The sequence below is a fragment of the Solea senegalensis genome, linkage group LG13 (assembly GCF_019176455.1).
Source record: "Solea senegalensis isolate Sse05_10M linkage group LG13, IFAPA_SoseM_1, whole genome shotgun sequence".
In the NCBI taxonomy this organism is placed as follows: domain Eukaryota; kingdom Metazoa; phylum Chordata; class Actinopteri; order Pleuronectiformes; family Soleidae; genus Solea; species Solea senegalensis.
This window is the reverse complement of record NC_058033.1, coordinates 2,584,499-2,607,778: the sequence shown is the minus strand read 5'-3', so window position 1 is coordinate 2,607,778 and position 23,280 is coordinate 2,584,499. Positions and strand designations below refer to the sequence as shown.

General features: G+C 40.8%; 2 protein-coding genes across 3 annotated transcripts in view; one reads left to right on the top strand and one right to left on the bottom strand.

Moving 5' to 3' along the window:
- The window catches only part of LOC122779784 (actin-binding LIM protein 3-like), a 64,065-nt gene that overhangs the window by 39,654 nt on the left and 1,131 nt on the right, over window positions 1–23,280 (bottom strand). The window contains exon 2 of the mRNA XM_044042391.1: window positions 2,841–2,928. The gene's annotated coding sequence lies outside the window, so the exon portion shown is untranslated. The remainder of the gene's footprint in view (window positions 1–2,840; window positions 2,929–23,280) is intronic.
- Window positions 6,070–13,894, top strand: LOC122779785 (beta-2 adrenergic receptor-like). Of its 2 annotated transcripts, XM_044042393.1 has the most exons (4): window positions 6,070–6,361; window positions 9,719–9,875; window positions 9,948–10,239; window positions 10,326–13,894. In XM_044042393.1, the coding sequence occupies exons 2-4, from the start codon at window positions 9,722–9,724 to the stop codon at window positions 11,368–11,370; spliced, it is 1,491 nt and encodes a 496-aa protein (XP_043898328.1). In that variant the 5' UTR covers window positions 6,070–6,361; window positions 9,719–9,721; the 3' UTR covers window positions 11,371–13,894. The 2 variants fall into 2 exon arrangements, with proteins under 2 accessions (XP_043898328.1, XP_043898327.1); XM_044042392.1 differs by having other exon boundaries at window positions 9,719–10,239.

Sequence of the window (23,280 nt, the reverse complement as noted above, 5' to 3'; positions counted from 1 at the left end):
TTATTTTGTACTATTCTGTGGTTGGAAAATAAAGAGTCTTTTCAAAAGAATTTAAAAAATCCATTAAAATGCAATTGACTGCATTTCCATTTAGTGGTTGTTGTATTTATGCTGCGAACAATGTCGGTTAATGGCTTGATAGAATAACAAAGCTCACGGTGACACACCGGATAATTCCCTGCGTCCATCTGTCACTCAACGTTTTATTTATAACGAAGCATTGTCTGCACGTTTGCTGATTCTCTGTGCATGTCCTTAATCGGTAAAGGGATTAAAATATTAAAAGAAGATGCTGCTGGCTTTTTGTTAATATACTCACAAACACGTATGATGTACAATAAAGGAATGTATGAGCTTCATCCTGAACTACATCAGGAAACTATGAAGAGCATATTCACGCGGATTCATCCCAAGCTCGAGTGACTTCTAAAAGCTGTTGAAATGCTGAATGGTGCAGAAAACGCAATGCACTCACTCATCCATTCAGTTAAAATAAAAGGTTATGTGCAAGAGGTGTATTTCAAAAGAGGGAGAAAGTGACAGAGGTGGAGAAAAATTGCAGGGAGGAGGAGGAGGAAAATGAGGACAGATGAAAGATAAGCAACAGAGTACATGAGTTCCACCGGGGTGGGAAAATGACAGACAGAGGAAAGAAAAAAACTTAGTGGTGAGAAATGAGGCAGTTTGAATGGGAAAGAGAGAAGGTGATAAAGCACAGAGGGTGTCAAAAACAGGGGAGAAGACGGGAAGAGTGACAGCAGTGATGATGAGAGACAGATACAGCGAGATGGGAACTGGGAGAGAGTAGGTGCTGACTGGCACAATGTGTTTATCTTTCTGCTCCGATGCCTCGGTCGTGATCCGTGAGAGAGGTATTTCATTTTCCGCTCTCCTCACCTGTCAGCGCGCACGCACACACACACACACACACACACATGCACACACACACGCACACACACACACACACACGCACAGCATTCGTATAGTGAGAACACTCACAGACATAATGCACTCCCGAGCCTCACCCTCACCCTAACCATCACAAATAAAATGCCTTTTATACTCAATTTTCATAGAAACCGAAAATTACACTGTTAAATAAAGGTTCAACAAAAATAGATTATTACCCCCAACATGACATGGGGTTAAAAAAAAAAGAAATATTTATAGAGATATTCAGCTGCAATATGCAACTACACCAGTAGATGCTGCTAAATCCTACACACTGCACCTTTAAATGATTAAAAGAAAACATATCATGGAGGGAAATGGATCAAATCACTGTTATACTGCATTATACTATGACGTTGTTAATTATTTTCTTCGGTGCAGTCTATAGCCATGGTCAACATCTCTGTACAGGAAGGATGGGGTGTAAAAAGGCCAAAGCAGCAGCAGGAAACATTAAAGAGTCTCTGAGGTCCCGATGCACGTTATGTACAGGATACGCTGAACACAGTGGACCTCACTTACACGAACAAATGTGAGCCTAGAAATGTGTTATTTCCCTCATGGAAATTGAACAAATAAGATTAATGATCATTCTGCAACAGATGTAGACAGATGTGTTCGAATGTCAAAGGTCACATGAAAATAATAATAAATAATCTCATGTGTGATTCAGAGAAATGACATCAAGAAAATGTTATTGTATATATGTTTTATACCGTTCAAAAATTTTAATTTCACATGAAAATCTATTGTTTTGTTTTACTTTATTTTATATTGTTAATACACTAGTTTAAATGCAGATATTGGAGGTTATTCTGGAAAAATGTACAAAAACACGTACTCACAGGACATGGTCTGGCCCTTTTATGATTAAAATAAGCAAAAAAATTAAAATAAAGTCCAGACAGACATTCTGAGGGTTAGGTGTGATAGGGTTAATGTCGAAGAAAAAGTAAAAAACTAAACAAAAAACATACTCTTAAGATTTTATGAGATGAGCCTTTTGTTTTGTGGCTGAACCTTCGTTTTCCTTCTGTCCCTGCTGACAATCATGAGCTCATTTCCCAGAGGACACAGCACACTCTGCAGTGTAATGCCTTCTATATCCTCATTAAAAAAAACTAAATGAATGATCTCTTTAAGGGGAAAAAAACAAAAACACCACAGAGACTGACTCAAACGGGGGACTGTGCATATTATTCACATCAGTCCTCTGAACCAACGTAACCGTTATACATGAATGACAGCTAAAGCTAATAGGGATGAGCTCACTTTCACCTAAATAACGAGACAAAAAGAACATTCTTTTTGCTCCTGTCATACAGAATATACTTGGACTTAACTTTAAATACTCAAATACATTCGCTGTATGATCCTTTTGAAACTTGGCAGAAGCAAAGGACTTTGTACTCGTGCAGTAAATTTGGAACAGCACGTTTTGTTTCAATCAGAAATAACAGATAATACAAGGAAATCCACTTTTACGGCTGTATTATTATCCTTTTGTGTTACGGCTACAAAGTGCTTTTGTTATCTAACCCTAACCACAAACTAGGTCTATATGCAACCTTGAGTCAAAGTGCAGCACTTGGTTTAACCTCGACCACCGCTCTGCAGCCAACAGGTCTGCGGTGCACAAATACGTCTGTATCTGTGTAATTACAACATTTTATAGTTGTATTTTGTGTTTAAATTCATTCTTGAAGGCATTAGTACTGTTTTTTTTTTTATTTTACACACATAAATATGAGGGAAAATAACAATCAATTGTAGAAAATGTTTATAAAAAGCTATTGGAATATGAAGACACTCAAAAATGACTATGTTGACTGACAAAATATGAAGAAGAAGAAATAACTAGAACACAAGAGAGGTAAAAATACACTCACCGGTCACTTTATTAGGTACCCAGGTAGGGGCGTGGCTTTCTGCTGTTGTAGTCCATGTTGTACGTTGACATATGGTCTGTGGATTGTGCTGTCATTTGGGAACAAAAGAAAAGAACGGGATACATTCTCTTTTTCTCACATTCTCCATAAACCTTAGATAAAGTTGTCGTTACATCAGTAATCTGCTCAATCAATCTGTCATGCTCCGTTTTGGGTTGTTTTTTACCACCTGTTCCTGATTTGGTGTCCTGTGCTGCTGATTGCATGTCCCCGCCCCTTATTGTTTGCACCTGTGTGTAATTTGGCACTTTATGCATTGCCATTTTTACATTTTTTACCAACAGCTGCATTCTTGTAGCCGTGTTACCTTCTTCGTTGTTCCACTAAAAGCCACTAAAGAAATGATAATAAACCTTATTCATTCAGAGTAATAACATTATTTTGGCTCCTACACTAGTGACGGGGCTGTTTGACCCTGATGATTTGTCTGAGTCTCTTGGGTAAATCAGCAGTTTCTGAAATACTCGTCAGACACCAATCACCTTCTCATGTTCAGATCTGTGCCGCAGGTGCATCCATGGTAACTCCTTATATGGACGTCCCCTGTTTATAGGTCACATATTCAGGCTCTACAAAATGCATTTTCTTATGTGTTGTTGAGTCAAAGTTATGATTAATTTTATATTGCATTTTTAGTAGTGATATAAAGTAGCAATTACTGTACAGAAGTCACAAAACACACCGTTTTTTGTTTTTTTTGTTCATAGAAACAAGTGAAGTGAACTTTGAACTGTGACGTATTTCCAAATTTCACAATTCAATCCAATTTTAAACATTTTGAGTGTTTATACAGTGTGCTGAAAAGGATAAAAGACATTCTTATAGCCTCTGTATATACTGTTTGTTTAAACATAGTAATGTTACAAAAGCAGCCAAAGTGCTCTGTGTTCTAAGGGTTAAATCACCTGTCTTCTCTTTTCTAATTGCACTTGAGCATGTCGTCTTGACCACGTCTACATCCTGAAATGCAGTGAGGTGCTGCCTAGTAGATATTTGCGTAAACACGCAGCTGAGTGGGTATGTAATGAGTGTATTTTGTATGTACAATGTAAGATGTGGAAGTGGAGAGAGAGGAAGAGGAAGCCAAAGGACGTAGATAGGAAGAGGTGTGGAGAGGAAAGTGGTGGACTTGAACAGACAGAAGGACATAATGGCCATGATGAATGACCGTAAGTGGAGAGAAAAATGTGGCATGTCGCTGCAGTTTGCGTGTTTCCTGTTTCTGTGGCAAAAAAAAGAGAAGAAAATGAATACAGCACTTCTTTCTACAAGGCGTTTGTGGTTGTGACTGCACAACATGTGCAACGCGCTGCATGGGACGCTGTTGTTGTTTACGTTCAGGTCGAAATAAAAGATGCAGAACACTGCGATCGCTGACGCGTGGGCGGGAAAAACACTCACAGGCGTTAACATGACAATTTTGGCCGCGTACATTCTGTGGTTTTTTTGATTGAGGTCTCCTGTACAGAAGTCGCTGCAGCGTGAGAATACATTTCTGTCGACCGTGAGAAGTTATTTAATCCGTCAAAAGAAATACAGAAACTTAATCCTGCTGCCACATTCTGCCGTCAGTGCTGCCTTCTAAATTGCAAATGCACAAATGAGACAGGAAGGCAACAGTTCCTCGAATCCCGCTCTGTTTCCTGACATCATGAAGCTTGTTAGTGTTTTGATTTAGAGACTCCTAGAAGCACAAATTATATTCTGTGCAATTAGCAGTTAGTTATTAAGTTATAAAATAAATTTGTACTGTAAAACCAAGCCGATCAATTGCTGGTTTGGTTGTTGTTGCCCTCTGGATTTGTGTGTTTCTCATTGTCCACTGTCCCTGTATTAATTGCATTCATTTGCTATACCACTCTTTGCAAAATGGTGCATATTAAGTGTAATGATCTCCCCCATGAATTTAACTTCAAGCTGATTCTCCACTTTGGGGCCAGGACTGAACCTTGGCCAAGATAAACACCCACAGGTTCCCTTGAACACACACACACACACACACACACACTAGCAACAGTCCAGAGTCAGTGCAGTACAACGGTAAGGCTAGAGTTTAGGATTTAATGAGGTTGGAAAAAACACCAGAGGCCAGAATAGATGGGTGTCAGCAGGAGGCCAAGAACTGATCCCTGTGGAGCTCCCACTGGTCTGGTCTTCCACCATGTTGAGTGTCACAGACACAGACAGCTCCAGGAACACGGGGACAGAATGCTGCGTTCATCCCGGTGTTTTAACCTTCTTCAAGCAGGAGTCAACAACAACGTCGCTTTTGTATTGACGAGACCACAGGGGATGTGGCCTGACGTCAACTGCTGATTTTTGAGCTGTCCCTTTGAAGTTTTGAGTGTATAATTTTCACCGGCGCCATATTTTTGTCAATCACATGCACGTGTGTCCGTGCACGGCCCAATACATGACAACAAAGTGTCATGTAATCATCATTTGGTTAAAGACTTGAATGTATACCGGGATGGTCAAATGTATTAAATAATAGCAGCTTTTATTTAAAGCTGCAGTGCTTAACTTTTGTTGATTTTTTTTAATGGTCTCTGTGAGCAAAAAAAAAGTAAAATTATTCGTTTGTGTGTATACAGCAGCAGTGCAGGGGTGGGCGGTGACAGGAAGCAATAATCCTGTCCCAATATAAAACTAATCACTTCCTGTGTGCAGTGTGGGAATGTCACCAGGCGACATGACAACATGAACTAAGAAACACAGAAAGAGTCATGTGGAGCTGATAAGTGTGAAGTTATTTGAATTGAATGACTTTATTCCTCCCCCAGGGGGGAAACACACATTCACAACAGCTCAGTTAAGAAAAATGAGAATAAAAATAAAAATAAAATAAAATAAAAAAATTTGACAAATGTTTGAATGTAATTTCTACAGTTTTAACTATTGAACAATGTTCAGTAAAGTAAGTTTAACTCAAGTCAAAAGGAGACAGTGTAGTGCTGTTAAAAAGGGAGCTATAAATGTATATTCCCTGAATAAAAAAGTGTATAAAAAAATAATAATAATGAAGGTTTGTCAGCTACAAGTGCACCTACAGACATGCAACATATGCCAAAATCCATTCCTTGTCTTTTGATAGGCTGCTGTTCCCCTGTGATGTCACGGGGAGTGCTTATAAAGAAGGGTGTGAGGCTCAGCTGCTTCCAAAGGGCAAGTGTGGCTGAGAGCAGAATGACTGTGTTGATAACATGAGAGAGTGCACAGGAAAGACAGGGCGACGGGTGGTGTGTGTGTGTATCAGTATGTGGCTGCGTGTGTGTGTGTGTGTGTGTGTGTCACTCACACACGCAAAAGTAGACGGTCATAACTCTGCAATAGAGGGAAGGAGCTAGAAGCTGCCGACAAACACATTATGATGAAACTGTGCGCGGATTTAAAGGCGTCTGGATTAAGAAATCACTTGATCATAAACAACAGGACAGAGCCTGGAAATAAGAAAACTGACAGTAAGTCTACCTTATATACATATACATATACAGTATATATGTATATGAAAGCAACGACAGCACAATTAATTTCTTTTCTTTCAGTACAGCATTGTTCACATTTACTGATGGGTGAATAGTAAAATGCATATCGTAAACTTAGTGGAGATTTATATGCAATGTGTGATTATGTGCCACTAATAAATTCAACATGTCAAACATAGTATGCGTTTGCATTTGCTCAGGCTAACTCTTGTTAGCTTTGGGTGTCAGCAGGTAAATACAATTATTTTAAAGCACCGTGAACATTCCAACCCCCAACATCAGGACAGAGGAGAGAGAGAATGTTATTTATGCTGCGCTAAAACTGCCAATTACAACACAAGTGATAATAAACATGAATGCTGTAGCTGTTGTAAACACAGACGAGAGGGCTGTGTATTTATAAAACCGCTGAATGTAAACACAGAAAATTGACACAACTTGAAATATCACTTTTCTATGTTTGGAATAGTTTGACAAATCAGTAACGAGACAATTAGTGCGATCAAAGGATGTGACTGAAACATCACCCAGCTTCCACATTTCACTGCACGGGAAAAATAGTGGAAACAATAGACGAAAGGAGGGTTTGTGTGCACTGATGAGGAAACCACAACATTCTCCCACACTGTTAAAAAAAAGCCAAATATTATGGCATTAATTGATGGGAAGCAGGAACAAAAACACGTTCTGATCACACACTTCTTTGACATCTTTATTGACATCTCGTTGTTCCCTCCCACTTCCTCTTTGGTGACCTGCTTTGTGCCACCCACTGCTAATCTCTGTGATTTACAGTAAGACTTGCAATGTCACATTTATCAGCTGTTTTGTCTCGTCTTTTAAAGCGGCCTCACTAATGAATTAACAGACCTTTTAAACACCAGGGTCAGCCATCTTTGTTGTTAATGAAAATGCTTCAACAGTCCCACTGGGAGATCCCCTGTCACTCATAGTCCCTATTCAGATAAATGGTTTGTGATCGACCTGTTGGTTTCAGGGCAAAATTGGAATCATTGTGAAAAGGAACAGGGTGGGGACTGGAGGATCTATCTGTCTACAAAACCAGACAAGCACACGTCTCCACGATTTAACAAAGTTTACAAAGTCGTCTCTCCTCCCTCCCAGTACAAATACGTGTGTATTTATGTGTTTTATTGATCTGATCAAAGGAGGCTTTAAGCTTACAAAGCGTAAATTTGTGTTGAGAGAATGAACCTTGATGTTGATTTATTTCTAGTGACTGGATATTGTTTGGACTTTTATTGGCCTAATTTGGTTAGAGTTTTGTTACTTGGTGGACCAGTTTTTCTTTATTTAGATTTTTGTTCTTGTTCCTGTCTGCTTTACATGCGGATCACAGTCGCCTGTGTTGCATCAGTTACGCCTGGTTCTCGTATTCTCAGTTTTTATTTTCCACTTTCCTCCACTGTCACTCGCCGCTTGACGATCGAGTCTGTTCTTTGTGTTCTCCCAGTATTTTTCCTGTCATTGTTTTGTCATTTATTTTCTATGCCAACGTGTCCTTTGATTTTGAAATATTTTGCTGCTCGTCATCGCCCTTTATTTTCTTTGCAGTTTATTCTTACTTTGCTATTCATGAAGGCCGTCTTGACGTCAGGCCACGGACTGCGGATAAACACTTTTGGATAAAGGCGACGCGGATGAATGCAAGACAAAAACAAAACTCGAAGCATATTAGGATAATGAAAATCCAAACTTGCCCCTCTCTCTTGCTCTCAAAAATGAGTTGAAGTCTGGACACTTTAGGAATGATGACAAAATATTGGTACACAATGTGCTGCTGTGGACTGTAGACAGAATGATTGAAAAGGTGTTGCCTTCCAACAGTAGTGTAATAGTAGTAATGACAAACATGATTGTCATAATCGGCGTCCGTATTTGAAATGCATCCCAAAATCCAACACTTCACTCATTCACCACAGACGAACTGAGTAAACACTGGAGAATCAATGGGCCTATTTACGGCCCGCATTAATGTGGTGTGAGAGCTGGGATTGAGTTGGAATAAAGTCAGCATACGTATGACGCCAGGTGTGCACGCATACTGAAGAGCCAATTAAACCAAAATTAAACAAACAACCCGCGGAGGTGCATTAAAAACAACGTGAACAAGCAGTCCCACTTCAACTACGTCTGTATGAACATCACATGTATAAATACAGCTCAAACAGTACAGCGTCTTTACATCACCATCCCCCGACTGTCACAAGACAGACAATCAGAATAGTAAACAGGGATCACCAGGTGTCTGCTGTCAATTAGACCACTGCTGTAGAAGCTTATTCTGATCTGTATGAATGAGAGCTTGTGTCTTTTTTCCCCCTCCTGCATAAGACAAAGCACCTAAGTGACATGATATTTATCTATAAAATACTTAATTTATGGGGCCACACGATGTTGAAGTGGCTATGTGACGGATTTGGCTGATCCACGGGTAATCCGGGTTCCTCCATCAGTCCAAAAACATGCAGATTGGTTTAATTGGACACTCTAAATTGACCTTCCACCTTTATATCATGCAACTTGAACCTAGATGTTATTTAAAGCTTGTATTGCAAGTGCAACAGCTTCAACAAGTATGACACTGTCCTCCAAGAAACATGTCCTGTCCAAATAACACCAGAATGATCAACAGCACAAGTGTCAAAAAGACTTAAAGTCTCAACTGGACCCAACCCTTGGGCTTGTCCAAATAAAGTGTGTACAAACTTTCCTCAGCTCATAATCACCAATGCAAATCTCATAAACAGTACAAACTGCTAAATGCCTCACAAACACAAGCATGATGCACTCTAGCGTAGCTCAAGTGCATCATGGGTCCTTTGCTCGTGGCGTGTTGAGAAAATGTAAATGTTTTAAAAGCGAAATTGTGCAAATATTTTCAAACCATGTTTATGCCAAACTACTACTACCATTGTCGTGATTGTCTTGTCATGTGCAGATTCCCCTTTTTGAAAGATCGACTCATCCATTCAAGGAATAATAACTGGTTTCCACCCTCTATTTTCCTCTAGGCAGTTAATAGAAACAGTTATACACGTGAATTAGATATTAGTTACGAGCGCCTAGGTTAAAAAAAACCCTGCTGCCTCTCTGGTCTTTGTGGATGTGGCTGTCCTACACAGACTCTCAGCTGAATGCCAACTCAGTATTGGTTTTTCCTTTCCCACATTACATCCTGAAACATGCTACTTTCAGAGAAAGTCAAATGCTTTCGAATTTCAGTATCTTCAAAACCTTTTTGTTTTCCATTATTTTCCCGTTGAATCCATCATGCATGAAGCAAATGTGTTCTCTGTGTTCTTACCGTAGATCATGGCATCCCCACACACTTTGTCATCACTGGATAACGTGTCACAGGATGGCAACTTCTCAAGAGACTCGGATCTGTCAGCAAGCTCTTTGGAGTACACAGATCTGGTTCTGCTCGGTGTTGCGATGGCCATTCTCGTTCTGGCCATAGTTTTTGGTAAGTTTGACACATTTCTTCAATTGATTGGTTGGTTGAGGAATCAAATTTACTCTTTTGTCTTGTGTCAAGGAAACGTCCTCGTAATTACGGCCATCCTGCGGTTCCAGCGGCTTCAGACTGTCACCAACCTCTTCATTGCCTCTCTGGCTGTCGCTGACCTCATCATGGGCTTGGTAGTCGTGCCCTTTGGGTCCAGCTACATTCTCCTGGAGCGCTGGCAGTTTGGAAACTTCATGTGTGAGTTCTGGACAGCGGCTGATGTGCTGTGTGTGACAGCCAGTATCGAAACACTGTGCGTGATCGCACTGGATCGCTACCTTGCCATCACCATGCCGCTCCGCTATCCAATGCTTCTCACCAGGTATGAAGAAGAAATTTACATTATTGTCCAGGTGTGTAAAACGATTAGCAGATTAGTTCTGAAGGCTCTTGTTTTCTTTCCCACAGGGGTCGGGCTTTGGCGGTGATCCTTGGTGTGTGGGTAGTGGCCTCTCTCATCTCCTTCCTGCCCATTCACCTGAAGTTGTGGGTGTCACAGGAGGAGCCGGCTCAACGGTGCTTGGCCGACATGTACTGCTGTGACTTCAACACCAACGCGGCATATGCTGTGTCCTCCTCTATCGTGTCGTTCTACCTGCCGCTGGTGGTGATGATTTTCTTGTACACCCGGGTCTTCCAGGAGGCCCAGAAACAGTTGGAGAAGATAAGGGGGAGGAAGAAGCATTTCTATAATTTACATTATACGGCACATCTGGCTTATCCTGATGACAGTCCCGCAATGAATAAATTGAGGGCAGGAGCTGGCGTGGGGACGCAAGCAGGAGAGGACAAGCTAAATATGCAAAACACAGAAGGTGTGGACGCAACTCAAGAAGAAGTTGGGGGAGAGAACAGAGCAAGGACGGAAAAAGGGGAAGGAAGACACTCTGCCGCTAAACGTCTGAAGTTCTGTTTGAAGGAGCACAAGGCTGTAAAAACTCTGGGGATTATCATGGGAACCTTCACACTGTGTTGGCTGCCCTTCTTTATCCTCAACATCCTCATGACCTGCCTCCACTTGGGTGATATTACGCTGCTTTTCAGACTCCTGAACTGGCTAGGTTACTCCAACTCAGCCTTCAACCCGCTCATCTACTGCCGCAGCCCTGATTTCAGATACGCCTTCCAGGAAATACTCTGTTTGAGGGCCAAGGGAGGAGGCTGGGGCGGGAGGAGAGGAGGATGGGGATGTTGCAGTAAGAGAGATTGGTACACCAAGAACTCCGGTAGGACAAATGGGGACCTGAACGGTGTCAAAGAACTGGGCGCGCACCAGAGGTCAGGATGGGAGGGCAGTGTGGACGGATCTCTCCGAGACAGCCCGCTCAGTCTGGCCTCCCCTTCTTCTTCATGTGAGCAGGTTTTAGAAGTAGCTCCAGGTTCTCTGACAAACCAGCGGGCGAACACTTCTGCTAATGGAAGGTGTAAGGAACATCGGGCATCTATTGCTTGACCTGATAGGATATTAGAATTCACACTTAGGAGTTACCAATGATTTGATGAAGCTTATCATAATGTTTTGTATGGTTTGAGGCTGTAGCTTTGTTGTCAGTCTGTTAAATGTGTTTCTCTCAATGTCCGTGGGTTTTACTTGTGTTTACGGTGTCATTTTTCTGCTAATAACACTGTAGATCACAACCAAAGGTGTCACATCAGGATAAGCAGCGCCCAAAGCTGAGAGTCCATATGGTTTTTTTTAGAAACCCCCTAAATTTTAGGGTCAGCTATAGTTGACTGCAATGACATGATGATTGGAAATCCCACGATCTAAGGCCCAGGGCCACTAGCTGGATGCCCCAAAGATTACTTTTGGGCCCACTGACATTCTTGTAATGACCCTGATAACAACAACAAAGGCAGCGACACCGTAAACTATGGTCTGCAGCATGTGTCTGCTTTAAAACAGGTCTGACTTAAACCTTCAAACAACTGCATTCACAGAGTGAAGCCAAACATTTGGATCTTCAGCAGACTAGTGCTTAAACCAGGGCTATCACTGAAAGACATTTGTGTTTCTGTAAATCCCATGTTTATCTCCGGATAACAGACAGGCAACGTTATAATGGGCTGCATATGATTTTCTACTGACATAAAGGGCAAATAAAAGATTTAAGGACACATGTGCTTTTAAATGCATTGCTGTGTGTACGTGAAAGCGTTCAATAACTGCTGGATATATATAAAAAAAAAGACAGTAAAAAACAGCAATGAAATATCTGGCATGCTGATGCATTCCAAAATGCTTATTCAATGAAGTATGAAGCAAAACCTGTGAAGTTGTAACAAAAACTGCCAATCATCAATGGACTGTGTTTATCTTTGCATTTCTGAATGTTTAGTAATGTACTGCTGCTCATGAACATTATTGTCATGCTTCTGTACTCAGACCGGAGACAGATTTTCATAATTATTACATGATTATTACATTTAAATCACAGCGATTGAAGAGAAGCGTGCAATTTGAATTGTCTTGCAAAATGACAATGGTCAATGGTTAAAGACCTTTATAGATGGCTTTAATTTAACATTTAACGTGCCATATGAATGTTCATCTATTTATATAGTCGTCGGCGAAGACTAACTGGGGCTGAGACACCACCTGAGCAACGTCCAAACCAACTGCAGCTTATGTGTAACCAAAGGGCTGAATGCACACGCCTGAATTTAGCACCACGTGTACAATGCTAATGGCTACAAACGTGCATCCAAACAAAGCGCCCACCAAGCAGAGACGGGCGGGAAAAAAAACACTTTATTTGCCCTCTGACTAAAAGTCTTAGTTGAAGGAGAGTCACATTTCAGGCTCACAAAAAAACAAACTCAAACAATCCAAAACAGGCCATTCCTTCCTGATAAACCTCACATGACGGTCCAAACTCATTAAGTGCTGTGTATTTATGTGTCAGATAAACATGAAAGACCCAGACATGTCACTTTCATAACTGCGCAGTCTCTCCCTCTGTTCTGGTCCTTTCATCCCAGAACAGAACAGAGAGATATGATGTTTCCCTCCAGAACATTATATTTACATCTGCTTTAGATGGGTTTTTTTTTTTATAGGTATATGTTATCTGTCAGACAGGGGCGGGGAGATCATTTTCATGTACTGTTTCCATAACATCACATAACACTGTACAAACATCGCTTTATCCTCAGGTACAACCGGAACAGGTCAGCAGTTCATCACAGATGATTAACTATTCACTCTCACGGTCAATTCAGAGTGTCCAACTAATCTAATCCCCCATTTACCCGAGAGAGAGAACCCTCATGCACACGGGGAGAGACCGTCTTGCTGTGAGCCAACAATGTCTCCCACAGACCCCACAGATGGGTCATGGGAGACATTTTTGGCTTCAGGTTTTTCAGGCTTTTACTTAGAAACTATTTATTGTTTTGAATAACACATGTTTTACCTCAGCCAAGATAACATCAGGTGTTAAAGTCTGTAAGTTAAGTTATATTAGTGGCAGTAAAAATAGTCCGGAATGTTCTATATAATGCACATATTTATAATGCGCTTCATATTTGTCATTGTTTTTTTTTTAAAGGGTCCCTGTGTGATATAAGTTTTGGAAAAACAGATATACATTATTATATACTCTGTATGTATATTTATAGTGTGTACACATTTTGGAAATATCCTCCCCATGCAGCCCTGCATCGACTTGACAAATAACTATGTGAAATGTTAAAAAAAAGAAAGAAAGAAAAATGAGGATCAATAACAGGTGACTGTTTACTCTAAATATGATCTGCATACTGTACGTCTGCCTGTGTGTATGTTTTGTGCACATGTTATTATTGACTGTTTTAAAACTTGAAGCATGTTGTTGGATATTGTAGCTGGGGTAAAAAAAAGCTGAGTTTAAAATGCTTTCTGGCGATTGTCTGAATTCACAGGCACTGATTGTACTGTCCTGTATAATAAACCTAATTTATGTGGTTCTCCAAAAGGTAAGAAAGGAGATAAAGTACATGTTGTCCTGTGTGTAGTGACTCATAGTTAATGTAATGCACCTTTAAGGTGAAGACGAGCTTTAAGGTCGGTTGGATTTAGGTTATTGTTGGACTAGTAGCAGTTAGTAGTTAAATCTTCAGCGTGTGTGCGTGTGTGAGAGACATACAGTGGCAGGTGCAGGCCGTCACAGGAGCTACAGTATCAGCTGCTGCTGCCAAGGAAATACAAGCAGCAATACAGACTTAAAACCCACACTCAGACACATACTATCATACTATACACACACACTCAGGAAGACACGTACGTGTGTGTGTGTGTCTTGTTTCCATGGACCATCTTTCCAGTTCAGATGATGTTAAAGTGAACGTATGCATGAGCGTTTATGTTCAGTTTCTTGCACCTGTTTCTACATCTAATACTCTGCATATCTTAAGTACTGGGAAGTAAGTACACCAGTATTAAGCTACTCTGAAATGTCAGCTATAAATTACAGCAGAATCCAAAACCCAACCGTTCTCATCACGGGTTTGACTTTAACTTAAATATTTCCGCTTAGTTGTTTGATAACATTAAGTAGTTTTGGTTTTGCTGATTAATATGATGAAAGAACAACAACAGAATATACTTTAATTCTACTTTTTCTTAATGGAACCGCCATCTTGTGCCACCAGATTTCTACAGCAGCCCAAATGGACAAATTACGGTTGGAGTATGTGCTCTCGCTTTCCCGTGACGTGTCCATGCTTCATCCTGTTACGAGAGTGTTAAGTGGCATCGCAGAGCCGACAAAAGGCAAGTGCATATGTCCTGTGCGATCACTCAATCACAAAAAAACACACACGCGGACACACACACGCAGACACACATCAGTGTTGGCCGGCATGTCAGTGTAATCCCTGCAGAGTCCCCCCGGGCTGCGCCTCAGGCTTTTGTGGACAGAGTTGGAGGAATGCCCTCTGGAAAACACACATGCCCACACACACATTCTTAAGCAGCGATCTTAGTGAGGACACTCGTAGACATAATGCATTCCCAACCCCTTACCCTGACCCTTAAACCAAGCCTTAACCCTTAAAAAGCCTTTTGAAGTTGTGAGGACCAGCCAAAATGTCCTTACAAACAGTGTTGTACTTAAGTACAAAATGTGTGTATCTGTGCTTTACTTTGTTATTTATATTTCTAGCAACTTTTGCTTTTACTCCACAATAAACTATATCTTTGTTACTTGGCAATGGCCTGTATTTATATAGAGCTTTTCTAGTCTTTCAGTTACACGCTTCAACATGGCGTTGAGTGTCTTGTGACATATATAGACTAGCAGTCAGGAATTGAACCTGATATACTTTAAGTAAATATTATTAAAAAAAATATATTATAAAAAACTAATTACGTCAACTTCTACTAAAGTCATTTCTCACTATCATTCTCAGTCAAATCAGATATGCACCTTGTGTATTTTTAAAAATGCTCGCTGCTACTTACATGCACTCAGATTACAGCTCATGCTTATAGCAAAGATATATGAACACCGTCACACACACTCACACTCACACACATAATATACACGTACTGTAGGTAGCACATGCAGCGTTACACAATGTCCTGAATGTGTGTGTGCAGCGGGGCGACGTGTGCCAAGTGTATCTTATGATCACAGCGAGTTTATAGATGGCGAGCTTGTGTTGCTGCCTGAACCGACACTGACCCAATATACCCTGCCAAAAAAAGTCAAGAAAGACAGTGAGAACAGACAGATCTTCTGTCTGTCTGTGTGTGTGTGTGTGCGCGAGCGCCCGTCTGTTGCTGTCGCACACGTACGAAACAGCACATTTCACAGAAAGCGCTGTGGAGCTCTGCCACACTGAAACACAGCAACCTCTCTTCTCAACTATAAACAGCATTCATCACATGCCCTAATACAGAACTCTTTATTTGCAGTGGGTGGATTGGTTTTGCTACTGTTTTTCCACAAAGAAGATAAACAGAGGGTTTACAGGCAGAAATACAATATATAACGTCATGTGTGTTTGTTTATTGTGGCTTTAAAATGAAGACTGTTGATTTTTTCGGTCACCGTTGTTCCCTGATGCTCTTGGGAAAAGGGAAGGGTGATTAGGGGAGTCCTCTGTTAATTATAGTCTGCAGTCTCACCCTTCAGTGTCATTTATTCTCACACACAAGTGTTAACAATTAAGGCGACTTTTTTTAAGGCGACTGTATCCATTCCCTCGGGCGCGTGCATGTACGAGTGCGTGTGATCCAGGTGACTGATCTTCCACAATGTGCCGCTGTTTGCCACCGAGACATTACATAATGTTTGCCCGTCCCTGAGGGACTGGGTGGTGGAATCTGAGAGTCACTCACCGCAAGTGTCCTCCCCATGAGCTGCGGCAATAAAATGAAAGACTGAAAGAAGAGATGCACGGGGAGGCACACGCACATGCCTGCACACAAAGTACCAGATTAAAAACAAACCAGCACAAGTTGTGCTGCATGTTTACGATCTATACTCGGGTAAACAAATGTGGAATTTACCATTACAGTGGAGTCAAAAACTAATACAGTCTGCACTGTGAGGTTCTTCATTGTGCTGCTGTAGATACAGGTTTGCTCAACATGGAGCTCTACAGAGGACCACCATGTTTTTACAGTAGCCCACAATGGACACAAGGAGTTTTGGTGCTGACGGAAGGCTCCATATGTTCTCTAAAACACTAGGAGTGTACGTATACAATTAATAGAGATCACTTTATGTATCCCCTTAGGGCAATTCAGCTTCCACAGTTTCCTCATTCCACAAACAACCTTCCACCAAAACACAAATCCAGAGTGCACGGCGAGAGAACGTAATAAGCTAATGTCGAACAATGTGGAGCCGAAATGGGATAAAAACAAGGTTTAAAATATAGTTTGGGTGGGTGATGCTCTTGATTATTCATGACCAGCGCTGGATTGGACTCCACCATCTAACTTTACAACTCACTCTCTCACACACACACACACACGTCCTAACTTGCACACGTGCAGCCAGACCATGACTTTGAGTGTAGTAAAATGTCATATCAGTTCCAGCAGCAGCAGCTACGAAAATGCAACTTCTTGAAAGTGATATTGGAAGATTATAATATACTACTTTAATATATAGATTATTATACATCAAAGAGAAAGCAAGCTATAAAAATGTGCCGTACACTAGTTTGCGTGGACAGATGTTTCCGTCATGAAATCAGGTCTATTAAAAAGCTTCTACAGGAGCCGTGTGACTCAAGGACACACGGATTCAAGGACATGGAATTGCCATCACATGACGATCTGTCCCCCCCCCCATTATGGCTGCGACAGCCTGTCTCATTACGGTAAGTGAGGAAAAATCCTGAATGTAAGTGCTATCAGAAGTGTGGATAATATTACTGGAGGCAGACGAGACACAAAACAGCGTCGTGTTTGTCGTGTTGTCATTGTAATAATACCAATTTTTTTTTTACATCCAGCAATTATTATTTCAATAATTAATCACATGGGTCCATAAGAACCACAATTACAATCAGAAGAAAAAAGTGCAACACCTTCCAGTCACAACATGTCACAACTCCAACTTTGGTCTATAAATAAGTCGCCGTTATCTGGCTCACGCGTCATTCTGTGGTTCCACACGCCGACCTAGCGAGTGACTGGAAATGACAGCGTTGGCCCGGGTTAGATTGACACTTTCATCACTTCTGATGTGGCATTGAGGTTTTTACTCGTCTCGCATTTAAACAATTATTTTCATTGTTTTGAACAAAATCTGTTCGAGGTAAGGTAAAAAAAATAATAATAATTACCTTGACTGTGATTCCAGTTAAGACAACTGTTCTCCAAATGCCATTAAATCAGCAGCAGAGCTGGAAAGAGTATTATATCATGCTGCATGTTTTTAGACGTCACACCTGATTCAAATCAGCTCGTTATCAAGCTCTGGTAACGAGCTGATTTGAATCAGGTGTGCTGGATTGGGACCAGGATTGGAAAACACTGCGATACAGGACAAGGGCATGCAAATCTCAAACTAGTTTTTAATTAGATTAAAAAAAAACGTTCATGGAGGGATTACGAATCATTTTAATGCAGACCATCCCATAAAACCTTTTCAACCTGATTCTCAATCGATGTCAGTAAACATTTTCCTGGAGGAGTTAATAGTTTCAAAAGCACACAATGACAACTTTGTAAATGACGTTCCCCTTTATTGGAAATAAGAAGAGCGACCAAAGGAGTTATGAATATTGTAGTTGTGACTGTAGTTGTGTTTTGGAAAATGAACAGAAACCACAGGCGAGTATTAAATTAGACCAACACGTAACCAGAAGTTGTTTTGCAAAAAATGTGTTAAGGAGGATTTGTTACGGTAAGGAAAGCCAATTCAGATTTGTCCTTTATACATTATACATCAAGTGAGAAATAAACAATATGACAACTCTACGAAACCTCATGACACTGACACTGCGATTGTTCGAGGTGATGTCACGACCACTTGTCACTTGCGGCAACGAGAATGTAAACAAGAGTGTTTTCCTAAATCGTCAAGTTATTCCTCAGATCCCTCAGCTATGCAGGGGAATGGAACCATATACAGTATTGGTGTTTGTTCAGGCAGTGGAAACTGTCGCACCAACGCAGAACCACAGCAAAGGTTCTCAGTCGTCCAGGTCATTATCGTGCTATGACGACAAGAGGTGAAACATCTTCAAACTTAACTCAAGCAGGACCTCTGGCCTGCAGCTAAGTACAACACTTATAGATGTTCATGACAAAAGTGACAAGGTCACACTGACCTTCAAATGAAGAGTTTAGCTGTGGAGGAAATCTCAGAGCTTTGGTGAGATTATATTATACAAGTCAAACAGTTCTCAGCTCAGGGTGTTGATCCTCTCTGTATAGATTCACATGACAGAGGCCAGCAGTTCATCCCGTTGATTACATAGAAGAACTTTAAACAGAGGCTTTTGATTTAAAGCTCATCTCACAATTAATTTGTCCACTTTTGTTTCAGACGTTATGGTCCAGAGCAAGCCATATAAGGTCCTATAGCTACTAGCTGTGGAGCCAGAATAAAGATTATAGGAAAATAAAAGTCAGTTACTGTGTCGGTGATCTCTCTGTGCTGGAAGTATTAAAAAAAATAAACATTGTGTTTACAGAGAAACAGAAACATGATGTCAGTGTCTGAGAGTGTGGGTCAAAGGAGGCTCAGTCATACGTGAGTTGCCACTTCAGCTCACTTTGCAGGGTCAGACAAGGTTATGAAGACAAAATATACAGTGTGTGTGTGTGTGTGTGTGTGTGTGTGTCATAGCTCACTGACTGTACACGTGTGACACAGCCAACACTGCAACAGTGCGACATATGGTGTCACACCTGCTGAATGGGGCCCACCTTGGCATCTGACTGCATTTGTGTATTTGTCCTTTTATGTATAGCTGTGTGTATGTGCATATTTGACAAGGATCATAGGCGTGTGAGTGTGTGTTTTCATGGTACAGTTCCAGAAAAAACACAGGAAGTTAAATATTCCTGATTGTCCCGCTGTCAGTCTTTATTCCATTTGGAAAGCACTCTTGGACGAGACCATGTCAGTAATAGAAGTGGTTACTAAGCAGCTGATAGGACTAATGATTTAGTTGGTATTTTTATACCCAAGTAAAGACAATCACCTTGATTGTGTCACGGTTGTTTGGTGTCAGATACTATTTTCACACACAACCATCTAAAAGATGTACAGGGAATGGGCCAATAAAGAGAAAATATCCAGCTGAGTGGCACTTTTTTGGGGCGGAAATGCCTCGGTGATCCCGCTCCCAAAAGGTCGGAGGAGAATGACTAGACTGGCTCAAAATGGTCCAACCAATCCCTTAAAACAGATGATCTCCAGCAGCAGAAAACCACACCAGGTGGCACTCCTGCCTGCCACTTTCTTAGGTGTCTTGTGTACCTAATAAAGTGGCTGTTGAGTGTCAAGATTAAATCACTTGTTACAATAATCTATCTGATAGAAATTCAAAATGAAGCCCTGGTTTTTAGTGCTGATTAGTCACTGTACAATCACTGCATGTTAACAGCATCAGTTCACGTTACAACAGATCCAATTAGATGTAATTAGCTGAGGACAAGACCATCATTTAGACACCTACTTAACCAAGGGCCTAAAAAAGTAAACGAAGAACCACTCGAACCACTTTAATCCATGCTGGCAGTCTGAGGTTGTTTCCGCCCACCGTCATTTCATCGTGTCATTTATTATCCCGTTGTGCCGGGATGCATGAGGAGACAACTCAGACAGGATTTGACTCACTGCCACATAATGATCCAACTAACACATGGAGGTGTTCGCGAGCTCAAATGTCTGTGGGGCCTGGAGGCAGTCCAACTGTGACACACTCAACAGTAGTGGGAACATACATTCAGTGGCTATTCATGTTGAATCAACACAGCTCTGAAGTTCTCCAAGGCGAGCTAGCTGGTTGGTAAAATACCTGCGTAATCCTTCTCTTGTCAAACAGGAGCCTCTGCTGGTTTATTTCATTACGTTGCTAATTGCCCTTTAAGCTCAGCCAAAGCATGCAGGATTTTTCCACAGCTCAACGGCAACTGCTTGTACCGAGGACACCGGCGGAGACAAAGAACGTTAGTTTGCAGAAAAAGCCACAGTTTTGCTCCTAAGGCATTAAAATATAAGAGGATCATGACATTTTGTCCTCTGAACTTTAATATCTTGATGTAAGTTTCTCTGCTTCTCATCCAAACTTTTGAGTGACAATATGTTCTGACAAACACACGACAACATAAGCAGATGATGTCATTAAAAGGCGATTGTGTTTTTTAGATATTTTAATGTATGCTAGATATTATATCTTTAACTGAAGCAAAGCATGATTTTGAGGGAAAGTTCATTAGATTTGAGTTGCCGCGAGTGCAGGGAGAAAAAAGCTCACCAAGGGTCTTTGGATTCATCCTCTAAATATTGCTCATTTTGACAAACCATGCCAGAAACATGGTGTTTTTACGATGTTATTATCACTGTATTATCCTTTTTTGGTCACAAACGTGTAAGGTCACTTAAAGACAATAATTCATCACCAGTCAGGTTAGTATTTCGCTGTTGAATTCACCCCCAGCATCCTAAAGCAGAAGCCAGGAACTGTGAAGTTATGTAACGCGGTTTGTCTTGGACGACAGTGGAACTCGTGCAGGAGCATTTACACTATGGTGATGTATTGGGTGTAAACGTTTACTTCATGTGAGATTATAGCTGTCTTTATTGAGCAAATGAAACATATACAATAAGTGGTGTGAGACGGTGAAGGCAGCAGACAGACAAATCTTTTTTTTTTACCATAACAAGGCAGGACGGTGTGTGGGCTTCGCTCAGTGTGTCACACATTGCACACACGTTTACACAGCTATCCTTGTTAGGACAACGCACTGACTTCCATTCATCGTGCAGAGTCTAACTGTAAGTAAAATGTTATGAAAATAGTGGTACATTTTCGTTTTTTCGTCTTCTTATGTGTCATTTAACATCGCGTATTTAAAAAATAAAACTGGGATCGCGATAATTGTGCTGAAGTCACGAAATAGACCGTTTTCCTTTTATTTCTGTTCATAAAAAAACAAGCCAAGCCAACTCTTAACTGTGATGTTTTTTCCAAATGATCACAAATTGATTTAACTAAGACACTATATTGCACATTCTTATAGCCTCTGTATATACATTTTCAGATAGAAATGGCAAATTTGCAGTGCAATTCACATCTTATTTCTAATTTATATAACTCATAAAAATAAGGATCTGCCTCATTAATCCTCATGAGGAGACAAGGTCAGTGTTTATGCCAGAGAAGGTCCTGAACACAAACACACACACACACACACACAGACTGGAATGATAAGATCCATTACAGCTGTAATGCCCAAAAGAAGTAAAAGGAAGTCAGCACCAGTGCTACACTACATTTTCCCACCATGTCCTTCTCGCTCTGTGTGTGTCTCTGTCTTTAATCTCATAGAAATAAGTCAAAAAGAAGCAATGACGCTCTTTAAAGTCAGCTTTAATCATGAGTAAATGTGTTCGTACTCAGTTAGGTCATGTGTTATGGTCTTCTTTGATATTACAGTAACTTGAGTCAGAATCTAAAATAAGCACCTACAGAAAAGAAATAAACAGCGTGTTCATACTTTGGGGGAAAAGTCTTTGTTCATTTGTGCCAGATCTGGATTTTTAATGACGCTGACTCACAGTATTCCTCACCTTTTGTCTTACAGTTGTGTTAAATAAGAACTTGTTCCATTTGAATGATGCAGTCATCTTGTGTTAAATCCCAACTGCTCACACATTTAGCCTGTTCCACAAAACATCATTTCCAATTTAAAAGGTGTGGGGGGAAAAAAACAGCTTGGACACCAACAACATCACAGTCTGTCACCATTTATGATTTTCAGGCCAATTATATATGAAGCGCGTTTAAAACCAGAGTTGACCAAAGTGGGGTAATAGTAGATCAATGATTCGGACAGCTGGATGTAAATGCATTTACAAGCTCTCCAGTCATCATCATCAAATACACTGTGTGTGGTTGCACTGTAGGTCTGCACTCACTGGGTGGTGGTGGTGGTGGTGGTGGTGGGTGAGGGGGTTAGCACTTGACAGATAACGAATAAATCAATAGATCCAGCAGCAGCACCATCTTCAACACAGATGGGGCAGTTGAAGATCTTCAGAAGGCCAGACAATTTGAACCACAGCGTCAGAGATAATGGGGCAGATGTGAGGCTGCCCTATTTGGGCCGGTGTATAAGGACCTTTTGGCAGTTAGAAGTAAATCAATGACAAGCCAATTTACCTCTTGTTCGATCAGCTTGACGAAAAAAGGAGGAAGGATGGGAGAAGAGTGGGTTGGGGGTATAGTGAAGGACGCAGCAGAGAAAATCAGATAAAGAAGAGACAGCTTCAAAGGTCTAAAAATGTCTCCTACTTTTGTTTTTCGACTCATTCTGTTTCGACTCCAACCTGAAAAGTATGCGTTGTCTCTCTCTATGCCCGAGTGTAATGTGGCTTTTTGGAATTTTCGGTCTAAATAAAACTGTAGAAATAGCAGGTCGACCATGTTTGTTTGGGCTGCAACTAATGGTTATGTTTTAGTATTAATTAATGTGTTGAATCTCTTCTTAATTAATCAGTTGTAACTGTCAGAAAAGTATGAAAATTGTTAGTTGGTGATGTCATTTTTTTCCCACAACACAAAGATGTTTTGATTTGTTTTTTTTATATTGTCACAGGGAAGCAGATAAGCCAGGAACAATTTATCTTTACAAAGATGAAATCAGAGACGCTAATATCATTTTTTTTAAAAACAAGCCCAAACT

Bases quoted from the DNA above. Each gene is read 5' to 3' on its own strand.
- LOC122779785 (XM_044042392.1), top strand. From the start codon at position 9,722: ATGGCATCCCCACACACTTTGTCATCACTGGATAACGTGTCACAGGAT. The intron at 10,240-10,325 runs GTATGAAGAAGA...TCTTTCCCACAG, and splicing joins TATCCAATGCTTCTCACCAG to GGGTCGGGCTTTGGCGGTGA.